The 25,579-nt window shown below is 51.1% G+C and overlaps 1 protein-coding gene across 1 annotated transcript in view; it reads right to left on the reverse strand.

The window, feature by feature from the left end:
- APAF1 (apoptotic peptidase activating factor 1) overlaps positions 1-25,579 on the reverse strand; it is a 66,118-nt gene that overhangs the window by 17,988 nt on the left and 22,551 nt on the right. The window contains exons 12-21 of the mRNA XM_061572894.1: positions 24,248-24,432; positions 21,449-21,575; positions 20,468-20,593; positions 15,154-15,285; positions 6,392-6,517; positions 5,629-5,796; positions 4,368-4,496; positions 3,268-3,393; positions 2,163-2,285; positions 1,004-1,126 (exon numbers count right to left, since the gene is read on the reverse strand). Coding sequence (XP_061428878.1) covers positions 1,004-1,126; positions 2,163-2,285; positions 3,268-3,393; positions 4,368-4,496; positions 5,629-5,796; positions 6,392-6,517; positions 15,154-15,285; positions 20,468-20,593; positions 21,449-21,575; positions 24,248-24,432 — 1,365 coding nt within the window. The remainder of the gene's footprint in view (positions 1-1,003; positions 1,127-2,162; positions 2,286-3,267; positions 3,394-4,367; positions 4,497-5,628; positions 5,797-6,391; positions 6,518-15,153; positions 15,286-20,467; positions 20,594-21,448; positions 21,576-24,247; positions 24,433-25,579) is intronic.

Raw genomic sequence — 25,579 nt, forward strand, 5'->3', positions numbered from 1 at the left:
TGGCTACCTCTGTCTTTCCATTGTTGACAGTCATGCATTGCACCAAATGCTCATGTAAGGCTGAATCGACTTAAGGACAGGTAAGGGCAGGTTCAATCATATCTTTTGATGAACATGCATGGCGAGATATCAAATCCGGGTTTGCTGGAATTACAGAAAAATACAAAGGTTAATTGTATAACCATTACAGACTGTTGGGACAAGTGCTGTTAAGCAAGCACCTTGAAAACCAACACGGTACACAGAGGGGGTTGTTGTGGTCACTGCTGGTGTCGACTGCTGCACCAGATAGACTGAGTCAACCTAAGGACGGCCTCGAACAGGTTGAGATATGTGCCCGTCATGTCGGAATCAGAATATATTCAGCATCAGAATATAAATTTTTACTGGAGGAATGCCAAATTTCATTCGTGTTACTGTGACGTGAAATTTTCCAAAACGTCGCCGATTACACTTTTTAATTTAAAGGCTACAGTGTTATTGACGAATGAGTTGATAATTGTGATATTTATGCTAGTGAACCACTGCCAATGCAAAATCACCAAATAATTTGGTTAACATCCATTCGGATGTTTTTTATCGCGCTTATTTTCGTACTTAAATTTTATGTGATTTTTTTGTAATGTTGTAGCGCAGCGCACTAGCTACACCACTGCTCCATGCACCTTTCCACCACTTTCCAAAGACAAAGATCCCCCCTATATAGCCTAAACAGACTGTTGGGGCAAATGCTGTTAGCGAGCACCGATGAAGGCCGGCACGGCATACGAGGTGCGTGGCCAACACCATGCCCGGCCACCTTTGTCTCGCTATTGGAGATGTTTACACACCGCACCAGGTACTAATTTGAGGCTAAGTCAGCCTAGGGGAGGCCCAGGACCGGTTCAGATATTCGTCTCTTATGTTGACAGTGAGCGAGAATTTAACTTGGGTCCCCGGGTTCGTAGCGCACCACCCTAACCACTACACCGTGCTGTGCAATGAAGTCTGCGTGCGTGTAAACCTGCATGATTCCGCTCTCACAGCCCATCGCCGCAATGCTTCCATCCCCGCTCAGGCAGCAGCAGCGAACACGCGATGGCAGTGGGTCGCTCACGCTCACCACCTGCCCCGTCTCGTCAACCACCTACACCCGCCCACACACACACACACAACAATGCAAGTTTCTCTCTTCCCTCCTCCCCGCCTCTGTCTACCAAGCGGTAAGCATGGCTACACCACAGTTAATCAATCAGCAGTTCGTGGGTGGTAGGGTAAAGTGTGGGTAAGGCCGACCTCTTATAACATCTGGTCAACGTGGTACAGTAGACCAACACACTCTTGAGCATTCACGCCGGTGGAGGCCGTTCCACCAGCAGCTGAATGAGCAATCAAATGCAGGCCTGCCCCTGTGCCTTTCACACACGTGTGTGTATGATATATCATCCATCGACTAAATTTGAGTATCCAAAGGTAAGTACGGTGTTAAGGAAGCCACATGACATGGGTTTTACATCGTTGCATTACAGCATGACCTCATGTTATTGCATAACGTCATGTTACAGATTGTGCGGGGCCATAGCTGAACAGCTGTCCGTCTTATTTGTTGTACATTCCGTACGATAATTCTCGCAGGGCATAGACCGTGTCACATCGCAACCACATTCACGTTGCGTCTGTGGCCTGGAGGAAGAGGGTGGGCTGAGCCCCTCCTCCTTCTAATCAGCTTTTCCTCCATCATCGTTAATATCATAGGTATGTAAACTTAATTTTATGTTTATTTATGATTTATTATGTTATTGTGTCATGCACTGTATTTTACTCGGTGTTTAGTTAATAAACAGGCAACTTAGTTAAGCTATGATGAGTATGACGACGGCCGTAATTCCCGAACCTATTTTCCATATTCCTTGTACTTTCAAACCACGGATTTGCCTAACGCAGCATTTTCCAGGAACCTAACCCCCGCAGTTGGCGAGGGATTACTGTATGCCTAAACAATGTGCAATGAACACTAATTCATGAGCAAATGAAATGCAAATGTACGTAAATAGAACGTGGGGGGGTAGCCTGGATCGACTCGAACTTTCCCTTCCCCCCTCAACCTAAAAAAAGGCAACCCGGCTAAGCGTGCTGACGAACAACGAGCTGTGCACAGATCGAGGCGGTCTACGCTCCCACACCCGCAGGCAGTTGTTGATGTCAGGAGCAGCGATATGGAGAGAGCCGTCCTCCCGGAAGAGCGTGTGCGTGTCGCGTTTGAGGTACACGCCGGCCGCACTCTCCTCCCCGTTCACCTGCCACAGCTGGGCACACACACCTCCGATTAGTACGGCTGGCCACGTACGGTGCAAAAGAAGTTCAACATACATACATACACAAGGGGCCCACGTTTACTAAACCAAAAAATTATAAACTGCTTTCATTTCACCAAGTAAGGCCCCACTCTACGATATATCTCTTTTTGAGAAGCGACCTGGCTATCACAAATCATAGCTAAACAAAGTGTCTTATCATCACGTGGAAATTTATATCAGCAGAATAAATAACAAACGAACAATAAGCAGAAAAATATAAGTAAATATATAACTGGAAAAATATTGATAACTATAAATAAAAATGAACATATAATAAATACACCGTATGCTACTACAGCAATATACGATTACTACAGTAACTATATACGCTACTACAGTAATAAATACTATATACGCTACTACAGAGTTCAGAGCGAAGTGGTCAGGTAGAGTGATGATCCAGCACTCACCGATTCACTCCAGTCACTCGCAACACTGGCAGTCAGACACATCCTTGTCACTCCTCTCGCTTCTACCATGGATACTGTTCCCGTGAACTTCACCGATGCCTTCACCCATGTTGAGGGCTCGGTTTACCAGACTGACTGTTTTATCTCACCCATACCGTGTTCTACCACTACACTGCAGGTCACAACAATGCACTCACTCACCCACCTACCTCACCCCCTTCCCCATACACCACCCACTTCCCCATACCCTCTCCCACCTCACAATCACCAACTCCACCACTCACTCACTACACTGCAGGTCACCTCACTTCTTTGTTTCTTCCCTTCCACTGCTCTACTTTGGAATTCCCTACCATTGTCTCTTGCTCAGTTCTATGAACATGATAACTTTAATCTATTTACAACTTTATTTGTGCTATTTATTGCTGGGCTGCTTGACGTGTTGATCCCTTAGGGCTGTGCTTAGCAACAGTGTAAAAGACAAAAAGCCTTTCCTTCAAGTTCAGAATGAGGGCACTCACGGAGACTGTGTGGTCCTCCGAGGCAGACAGCAGCCACGAGCCGTCGGCTGAGAAGGCGACGCCGTGCACCCAGCCCACGTGACCCCGGTAGTCCGCCGTCTTGCGGCAGCTCTTGACGTTCCACATCTGAGAGGACGATGCAGAAGAAACAACGCGGGTGCAAAGCGAGGTCGGCCCACTGCGCAATCGACCTGCCCAGTGCTGGCCAACGGCTCGCGCAACGCAAAACTCGAGCGCACCCTGGCCTACACATCCAGGAATCTCCTCCCATCCCCACACAGCTGTAGAAATGTCCAGGGTTCTCACGTTTCTAATTCAAATTAGGGCGGCAGGGTGGCAGCACTTGGGCCTCACAACAAGACGGGCCTGTGTTCGATTACAGACTCGGGTGCCTTTCTGCGTGGGTTTTCTATGTTCGCCCCCTGTTATCTTATCTTAAAATAACTTATATATCGCCTTAGATAAGGCGATATATAAAAACAGAATTAACAATGATACATATGATTGTAATGGTGGAGATGGGGTGAATGAAATAGATGAGAGGAAGCAATGGCCAATCTCTGATGTGTGAATTCGGTGAAAGTTAAATTGATGACAGTAAATGATGATGAATGGACTGGATGAATAGGGAATGAATGAAAGCCATATCATGAGAACATGAAGAGGGAAAGTAATGGTGGTGGTTATGGGGGGAGATGAAGGGGTCGTGGGGTGAGCTAGGGAACAATAAGTGAGTTTTGAGTGTGGAGCGGAAACTAGTGACCGCAGGTGACTGCTTAACAGTAATCAACGCAGCCAGGTGGCTCAGCAGTAGTTGCGGCTCGCAAGCGGAGCTTACGAGTTTAAATAACGGTTGGGGCTCTACTCGGCGCATCATCTCTCTCAGGGATTGATATAACGAATACCACATTGTGGGGAAGTCAACAGTGGTTGTCCTACGGATAGACCTGCCCTCGCTATAGGAATGTGGAATGTATGCCGCTGACTCAGGGCTGTAAACACGAGACAAGCACCAACGCCTCGACGTTCGGTTGAGCAGGAAAATCACCGGAACTTCACGACCACCGCGCCGCCTGTTCCAGATGTTGCAGCACCAGTACCTCTAGGGAGTAGGAAGAGAGCCCCACGGCGCAGTGCAGGCTGTCGGGAGCGAAGGCCACTGCCAGGATGGTGCAGTGGGCGTGAGTCCTGAGCACGTTCTCGCACGCGACCGTGAGAGCGTTGAACACCTGGCGAGACAACGACGCCGCCCCCAGGTGAATTCCGGCCACATCGGGGGGCCGGCCCCACCTGCTGCCCAGGGCGCAAGAGCGGTGTTGCTGAGCTCGTTTAGGGCCGCGCGCGAGTAGGGGGATTAACGAGGCGTCATTTGCGACAGAGACCTGGGGAAATTCATTGACCAAGGACGAATCGCAACATGCGCGTCCATTACATATGCCGGGTAAAAGACTATATGAAAAATAAAGTCATTGGGTGATGGACATTAACTTGGTTGAGCCTGGTATGCAGCAGGTCTTGGGTTCGCTACCGACGCCTGTATATTTGGAGTTTGCGTGTTGTCCCCATGGTCACGTGGACTTTTCCCTTCATATTTAGAAACATGCGTTTAGATCAGGGGTGGGGAACCTTTTTTCTGCCAAGGGCCATTTGGATATTTATAACATCATTCGCGGGCCATACAAAATTATCAACTTAAAAATTAGCCTGTTATATTTGGTCAAACATTTAATTAACTCACCCCTAATGTGATGGCTGGAACTGCTTCTCTTTGGCAAGGCGTGTGATGTTAGCTGGTATTGATGATGTTGCTACTCGCAACTGCTTTTCCAGGTTTGGTCTTAGATTTATTGAATTTCGAGTTCCGCCTGCGGTTGCCTTGGCAGGGCCAGACCAAATTATTTGGTCGTATACGGTCCGCGGGCCGGACATTCCCCACCCCTGGTTTAGATTATTTGGCTGCTATAAATTTCCACATGACAAGCCACTTCGTTGCACTATCATTTGTGGCCAGGTCGCTTCTGAAAAAGAGCTGCACAGCTCAGTGGGCCTTGCCTGGCAAAATAAAAAAGACAGTTTATAGAGTTTTACTTATTTATCTGATGACGTCACACATTTGACCAGCTGGCTCGGCGGTAGAGCGAAACGGCTCGCAATCAGAAGGTCGTGAGTTCAAATCCTGGTCGGGGGTCGACTCGGCCCATCATCCCTCGGGGCTCAAAAAAATTTGTACCACTTTTTGGGGAAGTCAACAGTGATTGTCCTATGGAAAGACTCGTCCCTGCCATAAGAACGTGGAACTTCCAGCACTTTTTACAGCTGTAAACGAGAGATGAGTGCCGCCTCAGGAAATCGACCACTCACGAAGATGATGTTTTCTGCGACGGCCACGATCCGGCTTCCGTCCGGGGACCACGCGCAACTTCGGAGGGCGAGGGAGCGCTCCCCCCCATTCGTTGCCCCATCCTCGGAGTCGACGCAATCGCGCACATCGACAGAGCACTCCTCCTGCCGCAGTTTTACGCTCCACACCTAGGGCGCGGGTGCGCAGACACAGACACACGCAGACGTAGAAAGACAAAGATCCCCCCATGTATAGCCGTGACAAACTTTTTGAGCAAGTGCTGTTAGCAAGTGGCATTTACGAAGGCTGGCATGGCACACCAGGTGGTGGGTGGCTAGCACTACACCCAGCAACCTTTGTCTCCCGAGTGGCGAAATTTTCAACAGGTACTCATTTAAGGTTGAGTCGACCTAGGGGAGGCCCAGGACCGGTTCAAATTATCGTCACTGGTGTTGGCCGTGAGTGGGAATCGAACTTGGGTCGCAGCGCACACAGTCACATGTACACACACACACATGTATTAAACAGCGCAGATACACATGTGCACAAGAGTTGACAGGATGCAGCCATGAGCGAAACACTTATGAATGGAACTGGCCAAACATCCAGATGCAGGAACCTCCTGTAAAACGTAGTCTTGATATTCAGTGAGGCTTTCTTGGGTAAATAAAGAGCATTATTTATAAAGAGCCTTATTTATCATTATATATCTACACGAGTGGCTTGAATAACGAATGTGGAATTTTATTTTTATGGAGTGCGATGCCATCTGAGTGGCAGTACCTTGAGTGTGCAATCAACAGAGCAGCTCACAAGACGCTGGTCATCCAGAGAGAAACAGCAGCAGCGAACCGGCCCAGAGTGGCCGAGAAGGGCCGAGCCCTTCCCCTGTCCCTTCCACTCCCACAGCTACGCACACACACACAAAAAGACACAGATTTCTTATCGTCTTAACAGACTGTTGGGGAAACTGCTGTTAGTAAGCACTTAGGAAGGCCAGTATGGCACACGAGGAGGTGGGTGGCCAGCACCTTGCCCGGACACCTTTGTATCCATAGTGGCGATAATTACAAGTTCCTAACAGTGACATAACTTAACACTATATTGGATCATTCTTACAAGAGTTATTGTGACCCCATGTTACAGACAAACGGACCATCACAGATAATGCATAAATGTGTAGTAGAGTTACCCACTCGATATTCACAAACAGGGAGAGCTAATCGTTGACAAGGGTTTCCCGCTCAAACTAACGGTCAGGGTCTCACAAGTTGTGAGAGCTGACCGTAAACAAGGTTTTCCCGCGCGACCTAACGGTCAGGGTCAGATAGGGTAAATTGGGATCGAAAAGCAGATTGGGAACGACCAATCACAGGGTTCCACAAGGTGGCCGGGGATTGGACAACCCGGCCACGAACGAGTATAAAGCCAGAACGCTCAGAGCTCTCGGGGAGTTCGACGACACGAGGACCCAAGACGGCGGAAGAAGCATAGGACCCTGGACCAAGCCCTCCAGCCCTTATAAGGGCTAGGGTTCAGAGTAACCAGTGGTCAGGGAGACATCTCCCTAGGTCCAGTCAGAGGACACTGAAGGAGCGGGGTATGAGTAGCCTGTAGGCTTGTACGTTCGGAGTGTAACGGGTGAGGGGACCGTATACCCCTCGGTGCATAGGGACTGTATTCACAAATAAAGTGTGTGCTACTAAAAGACGTTGAAGAGTCTGTCTGTACAATACTACATTTGGCGTCAGAAGATGGAAACAAGACGAACGAACCGCACGCGAAGTCCCGATGATGCAAGCTCCGACTCACCCGTGGGTGCTGCGGGCGGCGCTGAAGATGTTGGCGTGCTGCCAGCCGACCCACCACCAGCTGTGCAGCCGATCGCCGCGAGCGACGGCAACCAGGCTGCTCACGCCCGCCTCGCCCAGCTGCTGCATGCTGCAGCAGCCATCCTGGAGCAACTTACCCTGGGGGCTGCGGGCGGGGAGGAGCGGCCGACAGCGAGCGTCCCCGCCATCGCAAACCCGGAAGAGAACGTCCTTCCCGCCGATGGGTCACGTGGGGGTGGAAGCCAAGTGCATGCTGGGACCTCCGGGGGCCAATCACGACACACTGCGTCATCAGAGAGCGATGCTGCCTCTGCAGGACACTCCAACAACACCGCGTCATCACGGCTGCGACGCCGTACAGTACATGTTGTCGACCAAGCCATCGCTGCGTTCAGAACCGAGTCCGAGCTTGACGAAGACGACGACACAGCTGCTCTACAGCAGCGACTGCCTGTCTTTCGCGAATTCTCGTCCACAGGGGGCGACTGGGCAGCATTTCAACGTCGCTTCCTCAGTCACCAGGAGATGGTGGGCTGGTCGGATGCACAAGCACTTCGTGCATTGCCAGCCACCTTGGACGATGACTCTCTCGCTGCACTCATCTCCATTCCCAAGCGACAAAGGGCGACACTACAAGCAGCACTTCAGCGGCTGTCTGATGTCTACGGACCTCCTTCCGCCACACGCCACCAATTCTACGAGAGACGGTGCAAGCCAAGGGAGTCGCCATTGGCGTTCCGCACCGCGCTACTCGCCATGGCAAGAGCGGCTTACCCCCGCATGGGCGATGAGGCTATCGACGCACTCGTCCTTCAGAAGCTGCTGGAGATGGCGAGGGGGCTGCGCCTTGTCATCCAGGCCGTGGATGACGAGGACATGTGCTCACTGCGAGCTGCCCGGAGCATTCATGCTCACTTAATGCTGGACCAGGACGAGACCATCACCGCTTCGGCTACGACATCGGTACCTGCCAGCAGGGACAACGCTCGCTCTCCTGATCGAGTCTTCTCGACGTTCAGCGCGACGCCCCAGCGATCACCAAATCGCACCAGTCGCCGCAACGACTGGGAGCGGGGACGGCCCTTCCCCCGCGACGACGCGACGTGTTTCAACTGTGGCCGCCGAGGCCACTTCTCTCCCGACTGCCGTGCACCTCGCCGCCGCTCCGCCGGATCCCGAGACCGGGACTACAGAGCTTCCAGAGCAGCGCAGCATAACCAGGCAAGTCGCGGCACCCCACACGCTCGGTCCTCATACACACCACAACACACCATTGACTCCGCTCGGAACACGGCGTATGATGCGCGGCGTTTGGCCGACTTTTCACGACCACTGCGACCCGGGCAGTGGTCAGAGCTGGCCCATAGAGTGGTTGCAGCGACGGCGGGTTCCTCGGTGGTCGTTGGTTCGATCGAGGGGGTAGAGGTGCGCGTGCTTGTCGATACCGGTGCATCGGCCACTATCATCTCTGAGTTGATTTACAATATACTGCCCGTGCGATGTCGATCTTTGGAAAAGGTTTCCGTTCCGTTTTTCGCTGCAAATGGAAGTTCCCTGGGGATTCTCGGCCAAATTCGGGCGCAAATTGCCATTGGAGATATTAAATTGGCCGGCCCTGTTTTTGTGTCTTCTTCCCTTGCGGTGCCGTGCCTTCTGGGAACTGATTTTCTTGCCAAAATGCCCATTAAAATCCTTATCGATCAGGGATGTATTGAACTTCCCTCGGGCCGCCGGATGGCATTTTTACCCGCGGCCACGCATTCACGGACGGAAAATGTTTCTGTACAAGCTTTTGCGGCTTGCGCTGTACGCATTCCGCCAGGGGCACAAATGCTCGTACCCTTACGGTTAAAAAAACCGCTCGCTCCCACCGCCTCGGTAAATGGCATTTTATTGGGACCTTCCAACACAGCAGTTAACAGCCTTTCGTTGGTGGCCGCACAGACTCTTGTAGCGGGCGACAGGGAACCATTTATACAAGTTTTGAATGTCGGTCTGTCAGACACCGTCATTTCACAGGGGACAGTGCTCGCTCATGCGACAGTGGCGCCTCTGGGAACCGGGGTTGTCGGACACGTAGCGAACAGTCAGCAGCCTCGCCCTCATAACGTTGACGAGGGATGGATTGACGCTCTCTGCGCGGATGCCGGCGATTTATCCGGGTCACAGCAGAGTAAATTGCGGGCTCTTTTGCGGGAATTCTCGGATGTGTTCAGCAAATCACAATTTGATATTGGCTGCACCAAGCTGCTACGTCACCACATTGACACTGGTGACGCTGCCCCTATCCGCCAAAACCCGTTTCGGCTCAGCCCTGCGGAGAAACAGCATGTTAAATGGGCAGTTGACGACATGCTGGCGGCTGATATCATTTCTCCTTCCAACAGCCCCTGGAGTGCCCCGATAGTGCTGGTCAAAAAGCACGATGGCAGTCTTCGATTCTGTGTAGATTTTCGGCGCCTAAATAAAATTTCTGTGGCTGACGCATATCCTCTTCCACGTATGGATGAGTCATTGGATGCCCTGGCAGGGGCGCGTTATTTTTCCACTTTGGACCTTCTGTCAGGGTTTTGGCAACTCCCCCTCGACGAAGCGTCAAAGCCAAAGACTGCTTTTCGGACACCACAGGGCCTTTTCGAGTTTAATAGATTGCCCATGGGGCTCCACTCAGCTCCAGCGACGTTTCAGAGGCTCATGGAGCTGGTCCTCGCTGGGCTCCAGTGGGACTCATGCCTTATCTATCTTGATGACGTTATCGTCTTTGGCCGCACGTTCAACGAACACATTGAACGGTTGCGCGCTGTTTTCGAAAAGATGCGAGCTGCGGACCTTAAATTCAAACCGCAGAAGTGCCACCTTTTGCGTGAGTCTGTGCGCTATCTAGGCCACATAGTCAGCCGCTCGGGTATTTCCACAGACCCTGAAAAGACTAAATGTGTCAGCCAATGGCCTACCCCCACCTCTGCTGGGGATGTTCGCAGTTTTATCGGGTTCGCGTCGTACTACCGACGTTTTGTGGCTGGTTTCGCTACAATCGCCAAGCCACTACACGCTCTTACAGCGAAAGGGCTGAAATTTCATTGGGGAGACGCGGAACAGGCCGCATTTGACTCCTTACGGAATGCTCTTGTAGCAGCACCGCCCCTGGCTTACCCCGATTTTGCAAAGCCGTTTATTCTGGACACCGATGCCAGTAACACCGGGATCGGCGGGGTGCTGTCCCAAATCATTGAGGGCGTTAAGAGGGTGGTTGCCTATGGAAGCAGAGTTTTGTCCCCTGCAGAGCAACGTTATTGCGTAACCCGACGCGAGCTGCTGGCCATTGTTCACTTTATACAACAATACAGGCCATACCTGTACGGTCAACGGTTTACCGTGCGCTCCGATCACTCTGCGTTACAATACGCTTTGCGCATTGATCAACCGTCTGGCCAGCTCTCCCGATGGCTTGAAGTCCTCCAGGACTACAATTTTATGGTGATTTACCGCAAGGGTACACAGCACAGTAATGCGGACGCGCTATCTCGCCTCCCGTCAGAACAATGCGCCTGTTTTACGGGTTCTGGCCGGTGCAGACCGCAAATAGTACGCCCGGTTGCACCTCTTGAAACGGTTTCTGCTGCCCTTCCTTCCGATCCTGCGCCGGGTGCGGACCACGAAAATCCGCCAGCAAGTGACGACTTGCTGGGGATAACGTTGGACGAATGGGGTCGGCACCAAATGAATGATGCGTCATTGTTGCCTCTGCGTCGTCGCGCATGTGATTTGTCCTCACGTTCAAGTAAATCGAACTCTTTTGCCATGCGCCGCGGTCTGCTCATGCATTGGGATGCTGATTCTTGCCAGTACAAAATTGTAGTGCCATCGGCTTTGCGGTGTTCGGCTGTGTGCGCAGCACACGAGCGATTGTCGCACCTGGGTGTGCATAAAACCATTGGGTTGCTAAGATTACAATTTTACTGGCCGGGCATGCTTCGCGACGTAACTGATATTTTAACGGGCTGCACCCAATGTGCGCAACGTAAACCTCCAGCGACGCCGGCATGCCCACCGCTGCAGCCCATCACGGTATCCCGTGTGAACGAGCTGGTTGCTCTCGACATTTTGGGGCCTTTCCCTACAACGCCTCGTGGTAACAAGTACCTGCTGGTTGGGGTGGAGTATTTTACACGGTGGCCTATGGCCTGGGCCCTCCCCAACCAGTCAGCAGCAGCCGTGGTGGACGCCTTTGTTCAAGGCTATGTGCTGGACAAGGGCGCTCCAGAACGGTTGCTGACCGATCAGGGAAGAAATTTTTCCAGTACCCTGCTGAGTGAGGTATGCCGCCTGTTGGGCACTAAGAAGGTGCGCACCTCGCCCTATCACCCCCAAACAGATGGCATGGTGGAGCGGTTGCATAGAACCCTCACCTCTATGCTATGCCATCAGGTTGACGAATCCCACTTAGACTGGGACCTGCAGATCCCAGGGGTCCTCGCTGCTTACCGCATGGCGCCACATGCAGCGACAGGGTTCTCCCCATTTTTCCTAATGTATGGCAGGGAGGCCATTCCCCCCGCTGATGTACGGCTTGGGATAGAGCAGCTTCCACAGTCATCGAAGCTCACTGACCATTTGCGGTTCAACCTGCAAAAGCTGTCTGAGGCTCGTGATGCGGCGATCGAAAATTCCGCTTCCCGCCAGCGGGCAAATTCGAGGTTGCAGGCCCCTCGCACGTCCGTGCATCGGTGGGCTCCAGGTGATATGGCGTGGCTTCATTGCCCCCAGGTGCCGGTGTCCACATCGGCTAAACTCCTAAAACCATGGCGAGGTCCGGTTGAGGTGGTCCAGGTAATGCGCCCACAGTGTGTTAAGATACGTTGGGGACGACGGCGCTGGTTCGTGCACCCCTCTCGTCTGAAGCCATTTGTTGCTCCGCGCGGCTCTGCGTCACACTCAAAACACGAGGGCCGAGCGTGTGATATGCCCGACGAGCCGGATGTCGCCCCGTTGGTACCTAACCCACAGCGCAGACGTCTCATTCCTCCTGCAGATGATGCGGGACTGAGGGAGCCGTGCGAGCCACGAGTCTCTGCACGAAGGCCCCGGGAGCCGCCCAACATGTTTGCCAGGATGCCTGACCCGTCTACAACAAGAGTCTCTGCAAAGAGACCTTCTGACCCACCCAACATGTTTGCCAGAATGCCTGACCCGCCCAACATGTTTGCCAGAATGCCTGACCCGCCCAACATGTTTACCAGGATGCCTGACCCGCCCAACATGTTTGCCAGGCTGCCCGACCCGTCTGCTCCAAGGGTCCCCGCAGAGAGGCCTCCTGCCCCTGCTGACATTTTTGCCAGGATGCCTGGTCAGCCTGCAGCCCGGAAAAGGGCACCCATCCCCTACGACGGGCCCGCGAAATACACACGGGCTAGATCGCGTCGCTTTTCTTGATTGCCCATCATTTTTTTTGCGGCAGCTGGATGCTGCATGCGTTGTGCGTCGCGAATGTCGTTATTTGTGATTGGTTCTGACCATGTACATATGTTGCGTTGTTGATGGGGGGGTATTTGTAGTGGGTGTTCCTGTTCTTGTTGGATGTACCTGTTCTTGTTGGTTGTGGCACACACACACACTTTGATTCATTGATGGGGATTTTCTGCTTGTAACAGCCGGGACGGCTGAGGCTTCCGAAGGGGAGGGTGATGTAGTAGAGTTACCCACTCGATATTCACAAACAGGGAGAGCTAATCGTTGACAAGGGTTTCCCGCTCAAACTAACGGTCAGGGTCTCACAAGTTGTGAGAGCTGACCGTAAACAAGGTTTTCCCGCGCAACCTAACGGTCAGGGTCAGATAGGGTAAATTGGGATCGAAAAGCAGATTGGGAACGACCAATCACAGGGTTCCACAAGGTGGCCGGGGATTGGACAACCCGGCCACGAACGAGTATAAAGCCAGAACGCTCAGAGCTCTCGGGGAGTTCGACGACACGAGGACCCAAGACGGCGGAAGAAGCATAGGACCCTGGACCAAGCCCTCCAGCCCTTATAAGGGCTAGGGTTCAGAGTAACCAGTGGTCAGGGAGACATCTCCCTAGGTCCAGTCAGAGGACACTGAAGGAGCGGGGTATGAGTAGCCTGTAGGCTTGTACGTTCGGAGTGTAACGGGTGAGGGGACCGTATACCCCTCGGTGCATAGGGACTGTATTCACAAATAAAGTGTGTGCTACTAAAAGACGTTGAAGAGTCTGTCTGTACAATACTACAAATGCATGCAGACTTAGCTGGAAAGCATCAGCAAATAAATTGCATTTCCTACCCTTTTGTAAAACAAAAATATCAACATGAATATTCTTGCGAACAAGATTAATTGCATTTACTCTGGATTTTAATATAGAACGATATAATCACGTACGTAATTAAACATACAATACAATGCAACATAAGTGCATGTACAAAATAAATATTGGACCAACGACACTGAAGTACATTCATAATAATCGTTGCATTTATTATGGCATTTCTTATATGGCTCAGCAACTCAATGCGCCTCACATCTGATCATAAATATGCAAAGGGAATTCCCCAGTGGCTGTTCCTGTGCAGCACCGGTCTTTCTCAATCTTGTTTGGCCCGCGGACCACTCGGCCGATAAGAACAAATTCGCGGACCACCCAGCCCACAACCATTTGTGACAAAACGCATTCACTTCTCTCTCTCAAGCAGAATCTTTATTGAGACGAGAGGAATTCAATGAGCTATGAAGCTCTTTTTCAGAAATACCAGTCATCTAAAATTATTCAAATTACTATGTAATGCCGGCCCTAGAGAGGCACGGCGTGCGGTGTATTGACATCGCGGACACCACTAGGATGTGGGTGCAATACCGGCCCTAGAGGGGTTTGGTAAGCGCTGATCGATAATGCTGGATGGCACCACGATTGGTGTGGAGTGTCGGCCCCGAAAGGATAGGGTGTGGGAGTGCCGGCCATGGAAATAGGGTTACTAAGGGCCGTGGCACTCCGGTTGACCCCAGAGGACACGTGACCGGTTAAGTCTACACAGGGGCCCCAAGTTGGGGCTAGGGGTGGTCACGTGTCAGGGTCGAGATCCTGCTCGAGGATTCTGGAAGTTGGTCGTGGCCAAGGGTGGAGCCAGCCACGCCACAGAGGATATAAGCCGGGTCCCCCAGAGGGACTGGCGCTGTTGTTCATGCTGAAGAAACCTTTGTCTACGTTCTACGTCCTACAGAGTCTCCAACACGTGGACCAGGATCCAAGCTGCGGTCCGGTCCTTTGTAGCTAGTTACGGTGCAATTAGTGTAGTTAGCCTGGTGGTCACCACCATAGGTTGTTATTCTGTAAAGGGGCAGTTGCCCCGTGTGTTGGTGTTAATAAATGTGCTGCCTCCAAAGAGTACGTCTGCGACTCAGTTGAACTCACTACACAGGTATAAGTTTTTTTTCCACGTCCGACACAAAAGGTATAAACGTTGTCATTATAGTCTGGATCAACTGGCGTTTGCATCACAGCCCCGCGGACCACACAGGTGGTACCGGGGACCGCACTCTGAGAACCACTGCTGCGCATAACGAGGTGACCGAGCACCTGCCCACAAATGGCTACGAGGTTGCAGTCGGAAGGCGATGACTGCTGCTCCGTGTGTAGACCCACTGGGTGACCGAGGTGAGCGCGAGCCGAGATGAAGCCACTGAACCCGTGTGAGCGTTGTACCTTGATGGAGGAGTCCTGAGAGCACGTGGCGAGCAGTGGCTTGTGGAAGGCGTGCGCGAATGTGCAGTGCTGCACCTCGCCGTCGTGAGCCCTGTGCGTGCCCAGCAGCCGGCCAGACTGCGCATTCCACAGCTGCAGTTATACCCACAGCACACATTCACAATACACCACAGTTGAGTATCACAGAGCATCATCATCATCCATGATCAATACCCTGCTGAATGAAGGCCTCCCTGAGCTGGTGCCGCCGCCACCTTACAATACAAGAATCCATCCAGCACCTGTACATGGACAGAATTCATTGCTCCGTCTCTCAGAGCATTATCCTACAAAGGGTCACGCACGTTTGTCTATGCGGATGACCTTGTCCTGGTAACGCAAGCAAACCACTTTCCACAACATCGAATCCACTCTGAACCAAGACCTAAACACCATTGGGAAATATTTCCGGAAATGGAGTTTCAAGCCAACAGAAAGTGTGTCCCAGATTAATTGCTCTTCTGGCAAATGCTATGTTGGTCAGAAAGAATGAATGATCAGCATGGAACTTAAAAAACACTAAAGGAATATTGAATATTCCCAAATATAACTGTTGGCAGCGTTAGAACATGCGTGCCAACAAAGACACTCAATTGATTTTGATAATGTTGAAGTCCTGTACAAAACTAGTTACTACTGGCCAAGGCTAATTACAGAATCCATCGAAATTGAGAGAAATAAAAAAATATTGTACTCGTTCAGATATTTAAAGGCTTAGTGCTGCACTACACTGTTTAACTGCATGCCTATACAGGTCACCATAGGTCGATAGTGATTAAATGTGAGCAGACAACAATAGGTACTGCGATTTTACGTGCTCACAAAAACAGGCATGTGCGTGCATGTGCATGTATAACGTATGTTGATTACCCTATAAATATCCAAACCGGTAATGGATATCCATTGTAATGTATATGCATATGTAATAAGAGAGCGCCATCTCCTGTATTATTGTTGGGGGTACATTACCTTATACAGGCTATGTTTATCTATAGTGGGCATTACATCTAGGTGAAAGGTGATGGGGCGGTGCCTCTGTAACGTTCCCGAAGGTTCCAGGAGGGGCATGGACAGAGGTGGGGTTTAGACTCCGGGGAGTGAATATAAGCCGGGGGCACAGCAACGTTAGGGGTCGGTGTCTGAAAATCAAGAGAAGCTCCCCGTCGCTGCTGCCCCGCCATCTCCACTTGGCGGCTCGACCTCCAGCCGCTCAGCCGCTCCCTAGTGCGCCGTCAGCCAACGGCGTATTGGTGAGCGGGTGAGTGCCACGTGGCACGGGGCAGCGCAGCTACCCGAGCGGGTGGACATCCGCAGAGAGAGAGAGAAACGAGGCTCTACCGAAGATGAATTAATAAACAACTTGAAGTCCTTACCGTGTCGGAGCCACTCATTACACATACATTAACCCCCCCCTCCCGGCCTTCGCACCTGATTGGTTCACAAGTGACGACATCACATTTATCCCTCTATTTAAGAACGAAACAGGAAGATTTCTCCATAAATCGGGTTGTTGCCTGATGCTAGTTGTAATTACTGGTAAAACCTCGTACTCAAATTGTAAATGTTGTGGGTTTAGTCTCTAACACACCGGTGTGCTGTACTAGTAATGAATTGGCATGTATTGTTTACGTGATAAACCTTACTAATTGGCTGTGTCAGGTGGTGGCAGGTTTAACGACATATTTACGCAAACTCACCCAAAAAAAAACCTCTATTATGGATAAAATTAGAGCGAGTGGCCAGTGCATAAGAGGGGAAAGCTTAGCAACAACAAGAAGAGTGAGAGCAGCAGCCGGATGATCCACCACCCTCTTTGCACTCTCTTGACTCCACTACTCAGTCATCCAAGGGGCCGTCCATAAATGACGTCATGCGATTTTGGACGATTTTTTACCCCCCCCCCCCCCCGTCACACGGCGTCACAAAAGGTCAGACCTCTCCCCCTCAAATATGACGTCACAAAGCTCTGCCCCCCCCCCCCCCCAAAAAAAAATAAAACATGCTTAAAATCGCTTTCAACTATTGTTATTGTAGTGCATATTTAATGTGGCGCTGCACTCTGATGTTGTAGGAGAAAACATTTATTAAAAAGTCCATTTAATTATTAGAACGTGTTGTTAATATTTATTTAAAGTTGCGCATTTTGATGTGACGTCACATTTCTCAAACCCCCCCCCCCCACGTTACACATCGTCACAAATGTATGACCCCCCCCCCACCCCAGGTGCGTGACAGAATTTATGGACGGCCCCCAACGCATTCCACCAAGCTTCCGAATCATCGTTGGTGAGTATTGTATTCATTTATTTGTTTAAAATTAGTAAAAACTCATACCTTTATTAAAGTCTCTGCTTCAAATGATGAAAGCAATTACACTGTAAATGTGTAATGCGGGCGTAAACGACCTCCCGGAAGTGACGTCATGGGGGGAGGAGTTACGTCACGTGGGGGAGAGGGTTCAGGTCTATAAGGGGAGAAACCGGAAGCAGTAGGGGAGTGATCGGAGACTGGGAAAGTGTGAGGCCACGCAGGGCGAAGAGTGAGAGAGAGAGTGGCGAGATCGCCACACACACGGACCCCGAGGATCGGTACCGTCGGCCAACGGTGACCGACCCCGGGGCAGCAAGAGCAGCGAGGAGGCTGCAGAGAGCAGCGGGGGTCTGCACGACGAGACAGCAGCGGGTCTGCTAGGAGGGAAGTGGGCTACGTGAGCGACAGCAGCCTGGGGCTGCAGAGCGAAGAGTATATAGGGGAGTGTCGTGAGGGGGCTACGTGAGCGACAGCAGCCTGGGGCTGCAGAGCGAAGAGTATAGGGGAGTGCCGTGAGGGAAAAGAGATCGAACCCAAATAAAGGACACAGGACAGAGAGAAGCGTCCGAGTCTTTTATTACACTGGTGTCAAATGTGTAACGGCATGGCAAAACAACTGAGAAAAAGAATATTCCGTCTCCGGCATCGGCTTCATCTTCCGACGACGATGACCTTCCTCCTGCGGTGGACCTGACTCCGGCAGAGGAGGAGATCCGTGCTGGGACGAGTGCGGGTCCGGGGGTCCAAGATGTCGCCGCGTCGGCGGACCCATCTGCACCAAAGGACGCGGATTTAAGATGGAGTCAGATGGCGGAGCAACTTGGAACTCTCAAGAACGTACTTGCACAGTTGTGTGAGCTCGTCACGCCGAGGGCGGCGTCAGAAGGAGATGTTGGTGGTCTGCAGGAGCCCGGGTTGTCTTCGCTGTCGACGCCATCGGCCACGCGGCACGAAGACGCCATCTTGGGCGTGGCGCACGAGGAAAGGCGGGAAGCCGCCATTTTGTGCCCTCCGCGGCGGAAGGCCGCCATCTTGTCGACACCACGTTGCGACGCCATGTTGAATATGCCACCGGATGAGTCAGCGGCTGGAGGGAGCGCGCCAAGAAGTCGCAGTCGTCACTTAACGACTGTCAAAGAATTCTCCATCGGGGGCGATTGGAGTGCGTTCGCCTGCAGATTTTTGGCAGCGGTACGCTCGGCGAGGTGGACTGACGCCGAGGCATTAGAAGTTCTTCCGACTCTTCTCGATGACGAGTCCGTTAGATTCTTTCGCTCTATAAAAGCCGCGAAAAAGAAAACGCTGCGAGGTGTGTTCGACGAAATGGCAGACGCTTACGAGCCGCCGGATGATGCTCATCGCCGGTTTGTGCACCCGAGGAGTCTCCAGTGGCGTATAGGGGCGCGGTACTGGAGCTGGCTATGGCTGCATACCCGGAGACGGAGCCTGACCTGCTGGAACCTCTCATCCTGGGGAAGATGCTGGAGCTGTCCCGGGATCTCGGCATTCCTATGCCGGTGTGTGGTCACGAGAAGCTCACATCCCGGGCTGCGGCTAAATGTCTGGATGCCCAGTTCAACCTGCGCCGGTGGAAGCAAGTTACGGCGTAGACGGGGGGGCCCATCGTCGAAGGGGGAGCCTTGGGTTGGGACCCCAAGAAGGCAGTTTATGTGCCGGACGACAGGAGCCCGCAGGAGCTGTCGGCTGCTGCTGCTCCGTGGCCGGGCCGCGGTGGGCCGGGGCCGCGGGCTGCGCCGCCGACACGGCCGCGTCGGGACGGGGCGCCCGCAGCGCGGCGCAACGACATCGACTGTTTCCGCTGCGGGCGTAAGGGCCATTACACCAGGGACTGCTGGGCCCGCGTCCCGGGTCCGCCCCAGCAGGAGGCCTCGACTGCGGCCGCTCCAAGAAAGGATTCGCCAGCACAGACGAGCCGGCCGTGACGCGGCAGGGGAAAGAAGACTCAGCTCGGGGTGCGCCTAACACGGCTGCGGAACCTTTGAGACCCGCAGCCCTTCCAACCCCGCCGCGGACGCGATTGCGGGACGCCTCTGATGCTGCGCCTTCGAGAATAGGGGACCGGGACGTTGCCAGGCCTCCAATAGCGACAGACGAACTTCAGCCTGTCGCTCTTAAAACCCTGCCACGTTCCCGCTCGGCGGGAGGGATTTTGAGCACCCGCTCAAAATCCCTCACATTTCGTTAATTATTGTGTTGTGTTCTTGTTCTTTCGATATAATATTGTGTGTTCTGTGTCCTTTTTCGTATTCGGTCGTGTTCGCTCGCATTGCTTGTTGGAGTTGTGTTCAGCCGAGGTCGGCTGGATTTTCTCTACGGGGGAGGGTGGTGTAATGCGGGCGTAAACGACCTCCCGGAAGTGACGTCATGGGGGGAGGAGTTACGTCACGTGGGGGAGAGGGTTCAGGTCTATAAGGGGAGAAACCGGAAGCAGTAGGGGAGTGATCGGAGACTGGGAAAGTGTGAGGCCACGCAGGGCGGAAAGTGAGAGAGAGAGTGGCGAGATCGCCACACACACGGACCCCGAGGATCGGCACCGTCGGCCAACGGTGACCGACCCCGGGGCAGCAAGAGCAGCGAGGAGGCTGCAGAGAGCAGCGGGGGTCTGCACGACGAGACAGCAGCGGGTCTGCTAGGAGGGAAGTGGGCTACGTGAGCGACAGCAGCCTGGGGCTGCAGAGCGAAGAGTATATAGGGGAGTGTCGTGAGGGGGCTACGTGAGCGACAGCAGCCTGGGGCTGCACAGCGAAGAGTATAGGGGAGTGCCGTGAGGGAAAAGAGATCGAACCCAAATAAAGGACACAGGACAGAGAGAAGTGTCCGAGTCTTTTATTACAAATGTAATGGCCTTAGGCTGGCAAAAAAATCTCTCCCTGGAACCTGGTTCACCAAGGAGCAGCGACATGGGGAAGCCGACGATGCGCCCTGGCGGGTTTGGTTGTCCCACCTTGATGGTGTGATCGGCGGAGCATGTGGCGATGACCCTCCCATTTGGCGCGAAGGTGCAGCAGAGGACAGGCTCGTCGTGGGCGTAGGTGGCCATCAGCTCCTCGCCTGTTCGGGAATTCCACTTCTATGTTCCGGACACACAGCACAAACCACAAACACTAACAAATGTGCACAACCATTCAAACTCACAACAACCATTTTTTCCACTGGCACCTCGGGGACGTGTCACCGAGGAGCCGTCATGGTACGAGTGGGTACCCCGCCGGCTGCTTCCCGTGCCGACCCAAAACCAATTGGTGCTCCGCTGGCCCCTCACTAAGCATCCGATTCTGGCCCAGGGCGTGGATGACGTGCGTTATGCGTTTCACATCACACCTTAACAAGCGCAATAAAAACGGCATCCAGACATAGTGGGAGCCTTGCGGTGCCGAATAAGTGTTTGTGAGAGAGTGTGTGAATGTGTAGTGTAGCGGGTAGCGCGCTGCACCACGAACACGGCGACCTGAGTTCGATTCCCACTCATGGCCAACACCAGTGACAATTATCTGAACCGGTCATGGGCCTCCCCTAGGTTGACACAGTCTCAAATGAGTACCTGGTGTGGTGTGCAAACATTACCACTGGGGAGACAAAGACGGGTGTCGTGTTGGCCACCCTCCCCCCTATGTGCCACGCTGGCCTTCATTGGTGCTCGCTAACAGCACTTGCCCCAACAGTCTGTTCAGGTTATATGGGGGATCTTTGTCTTTGAGTGTACACCAGTTTGTGCGAGCCAACTCAAACACAGCATCACTGCATTGTCTACACGAGTCTCAACCGAATCATTGACATTGTTTTTATAAAAAGATGACACCTTGGGCACAAGACAGTGTGGGGAAGGATGTGGATGAATGTCATAGACAACATGATGACCGGAGAGTATGACGCAGGGATAAAAGAGAGCGGGTGATGCGAGGCGGCCAGGCGCCCAGTTGTTTACCTTGAGGTAGCCGTCGCCAGCGCACGACGCCACGTATTCCCCCGAGCGCGAGAAGGCAGCATGGTACACGGCACCCGCATGCGCACGCACCACCAAGCGCTGCGACACCGCCACACATGCCTTGTTCCTGCCACGTGCCAGCACAAAGGGGTGGAAGATAACGGCCATCTTGCGGTCACACCCCATTATGCTTGAAGCCACAACGAATGCCATTAGCATGGCGACCAAATGTCAATCGTCGACCTCTCGGTGGGAAGATCATCTTTAGAAGCCATCAGAGTGTTCCTGCTCAGGACCAAACCTTCCATCAATCACCGTGGTTGTGTACAGATCCGGGCAAAGTGCGACCATCTAGCGAAAATCCAGAAGACGAACAAAATCGACATCCTCGCACTCCAAAAAACCCAAGGTTCCAGCTAGGAATTAGCGTGCCGTCATCATATACACGGTTAGAAGCCGCTAACAACAAGCCATGCCCACTCATCAACATACAACCAAGCAAATGAGTTCATGTGAGAGCACAACAGGGCCTGCAATGCTACAAAGCCTACAGGCCGATGTAATGGCCACTAGAAAAACGATCCTGAGAGTGTTACTTTCTTTGGAATTTGAAAATCGACTGAAAAAACATAACCGTATGTTGAGCTTGGTGATACATGCAATATGAACTTAAATACTTTACCTAGTTTATATATTTATATTTAATGATCTGTTTACCTTTCCTACACTTTGCACTCCTCCCGTTTTGTGTTGTAACTTTCTGACTCGCCCCTAATGGACATCTGTGAAAAAGAGCTTAATAGCTCATCGGATTCCTTCAAGATAAAAATTCTGATTCTGAATCGAGCTAAGCTAAACAATATTTTGTTTTACCAGGTAAGGCCCACTGAGCTATATAGCTCTTTTTTAGAAGTGACCTGGCCACAAATGATAGCTCAACGAAATGGCTTATCACGTGGAAATGTATAGCAGCCAAATACTCTAAACACGTGATGTTGATTCTAAATGTGGAGGGAAAAACCGGAGGACCAGAAGAAAATTCCACACCACCACAGGGAGAACATGCAAACTGAACAGTATCCATAGCTCTTGCGTAAGCATGTAACACAATACTCATACAACACACTACACTACTACAGACCACTGATATGTGTACCCTCCTGTGTAAGCGTATAATTAATCGGTGGTGACGTGACGAACAGATCGAACTTCACCACGTTCACAAGAGGGACTGATTGGTCCACACCAAGGGACGGCTTTCTTTTGAGCCTCGACCCAATTGGTGCTCGATCAGAGGACGCCAAAAGGCTTACAGCTCAAAGACAATGCACTATCAAAGTAATGAGGGCTTGGGGTGAGCATCTACATCATTAGACCTCCTTTTCCAGTACCAAAATATAATAATAGGGTTTTTCCCATTTGTCTGGCAACAAAGCTGAAAACTTTTTTTAAGGACAATGCATATATTATCATAGTATGTTTTTTGTTTGCATTTTGATTGCAAGTATTGTGGTTAATGCAGACATGAATCCTCGTAAAAAGGTTTCAGTTTATTGCCAGAAAAAAGGGGAAAAACCCTATTATATTTTTATGGACACTTCAACCACTGACTAATTGCTTACCAAGGAAAGCCTCACTGAGTCTCAAGACTGCCAGGAGGGTCCTGCCAGGTTTTCACAGTGGGCGGCAATGTTACCATGTATAATCTGATTGAGTAATTTGCAGGAAAAATTTTGCATTGGAATGTTTGGCCAAAACCAGTTACAATGGGGGTGGTTTTTTTTTTGTTATGGGAGGAAACTCCGAAGGAAACCCATGCAGAGCAGGAGGAAAGCATACAAAACTCCACGCATAAATGTGCCCCAGTCGGGAATCGAAACCAGGCTCAAGTGTTGCCACTGCACCACCCTGCTGCCAAATTTAACACAATTTATATCTAAATTTTAATGCCATCAATAAATTAAGCTGCTCAATTCCGAATTGCAGTAATATTTTAATCAAATGCCGTTCCATTATGCATCATATTGCACCCTGTAAAGCTTAAACAGCAGTCTGCAATGAGGACACGGGGTAGGAAAATTTAATTTAGATAAAAATATGCAAGACATGCAGCTTTGAAGTTCAATTTTAAACACACCATGGAGGATCTTTAAATAGCAAGATACTAATTCTCTGGTTTGGGATGAGGCTTCCATTCAAAAGGTTAAATTCGGAGGATTGCATGTTTTGCGACAAATAAGTGTGGTTAATGCAGACTTGATGCCTTGTAAAATGTATCTATTTGGTGTTTGAACATCTTAACACCTCTTTTGTTGCAGGAAAAGGTAAAACCTCTTCTTATTTTTTCATATCAAATAAACTTATTGACTGAAAAATAGTACAAATGTTATCTTCGAAAGGATGATGGGCTGAGTCTATACGAAATGGAATGTTAACTCCTCTGATTACGAGTTAAGTGCTCTAACCAGCGCCACCGCGGCCCCTATATATTAACGCATACATGTTGCAGGGCTTGACGTCCCAGGTGGCTTGTTGCGTCCCAGGATCATGAGAGGTGGAGGCGGCTTTGGAAGGCCACCATCCAGCAGCGAATTCATCATGGTTGATGATGAGGATGACCGTGTACTTCTCTACGCATACAGACAAAAGTCTTGTACAACATATTTACGGGTCGGGTGTTGTTGAAGGTTGTGCCGGCCGAGAATTATGACCGAGCTTGGTAACGTTGCGCCGAGGATGCAGAGAACCGAGAAAAAAATCTAAAGAATCAATGGGGAATGCGGCGTGGCCACCACTCACAGCCAGTCGAGGTAGACGGTGTTTGGGGGGTGACCGTGGGCAAGGCGCGCACGAGCCTGAGCGCAAACCGCCGAGCTGTCGGGCTGGCACAGCGCCAGCTGCAGCACGTCTGGCAGCCGCGTGGGTGTAAAGTGGTGTCCATTCACGGACAAGAACGCAAGGAAGTCCTTCCACATCGACCGCTCCTGCACAGAGATTCAGAGCGTGGGTGCGCAACGCAAAGCCAACGATATCGACATTGTAACTTTAAATATATGTTAATTTATTTACGATACAGAATAGATTTTTGGGTCAGGCCACATAATAATCTAGCCTATTTTTTGTTGTGAAACCCCCCACCACATGACATAGCCAAATTAATAAAATTTTATAATCTAATTTGTACAACCTAGCCTAAGCCCCCGGGTTTGCCGGCACGGGTTCCGCATTTGACGAGAAGCCTCACGCAGACTTTCTGGCAGGGACTGCAGACTAACCGATTAGTCTTCAGTCCTGAATTCGAATGTATTATGAGTTTGCATGCCCCCCCCCTCAAGACAGAGAGTAAGAATATAACCCCTGGTTCACTCCAGAACTTAGCGACCTCCTCCAACAAATAAAACAAAGCATCATGGGTCACAGCAACAAAATCCAAAACTCCTGCAGCCTCCCACTTTTTCAGAATACTCCATAATAAGTGTACTTAACATCATTGGAATTTCATTTGCCAGTAAAAATATGATAATTGGTTTTTTTACCCTTCTATCTGGCAACAAAACGGACACCTTTTTACAAGGAGTCATGTTTGCATAGACCACAATACCTGCAGTCATAATGCAAACAAAAAACATAACTCTGATAATATGCACTGTCCTTGAAGTTGATTGGTTCACACCCGAGACAGCTTTCCTTAGAGCCTAGTCTCACATGGGTTGGACCAGATGACGCCAAAAGGCGCACAACTCAAAGACAATGCACCATCAGAGTATGAGAGCTCGGGGTAAGCATTACACCATTGGAATCTCTTTTGCCAGTAAAAATATGATAATTGGTTTTTTACCCTTCTATCTGGCAACAAAACTGACACTCAACATGTTACTGCCAATAGAGAGCCAGCTTCCTCTGGTGAACATTCCTATAGCTCCAGATTCATCGTCAGGGAACCACGATGGCGAGATGTTAACTACCTTGCCTGAGATCATGGGTTCGATCCCGACCCTAACATATGTATATTTGGAGTTTGCATGTTCTCCCCATGGTCGCGTAGATTATTCTTCGTGTCCTCCGGTTTTTCCCTCCAAATTTATAAACATGCGTTGAGAGTATTTGGCTGCTCGGTTACTCTCTCATCTA

The sequence above is a fragment of the Lethenteron reissneri genome, chromosome 7 (assembly GCF_015708825.2).
Source record: "Lethenteron reissneri isolate LAM-NWPU_2019-01 chromosome 7, ASM1570882v1, whole genome shotgun sequence".
Taxonomy (NCBI): Eukaryota; Metazoa; Chordata; class Hyperoartia; order Petromyzontiformes; family Petromyzontidae; genus Lethenteron; species Lethenteron reissneri.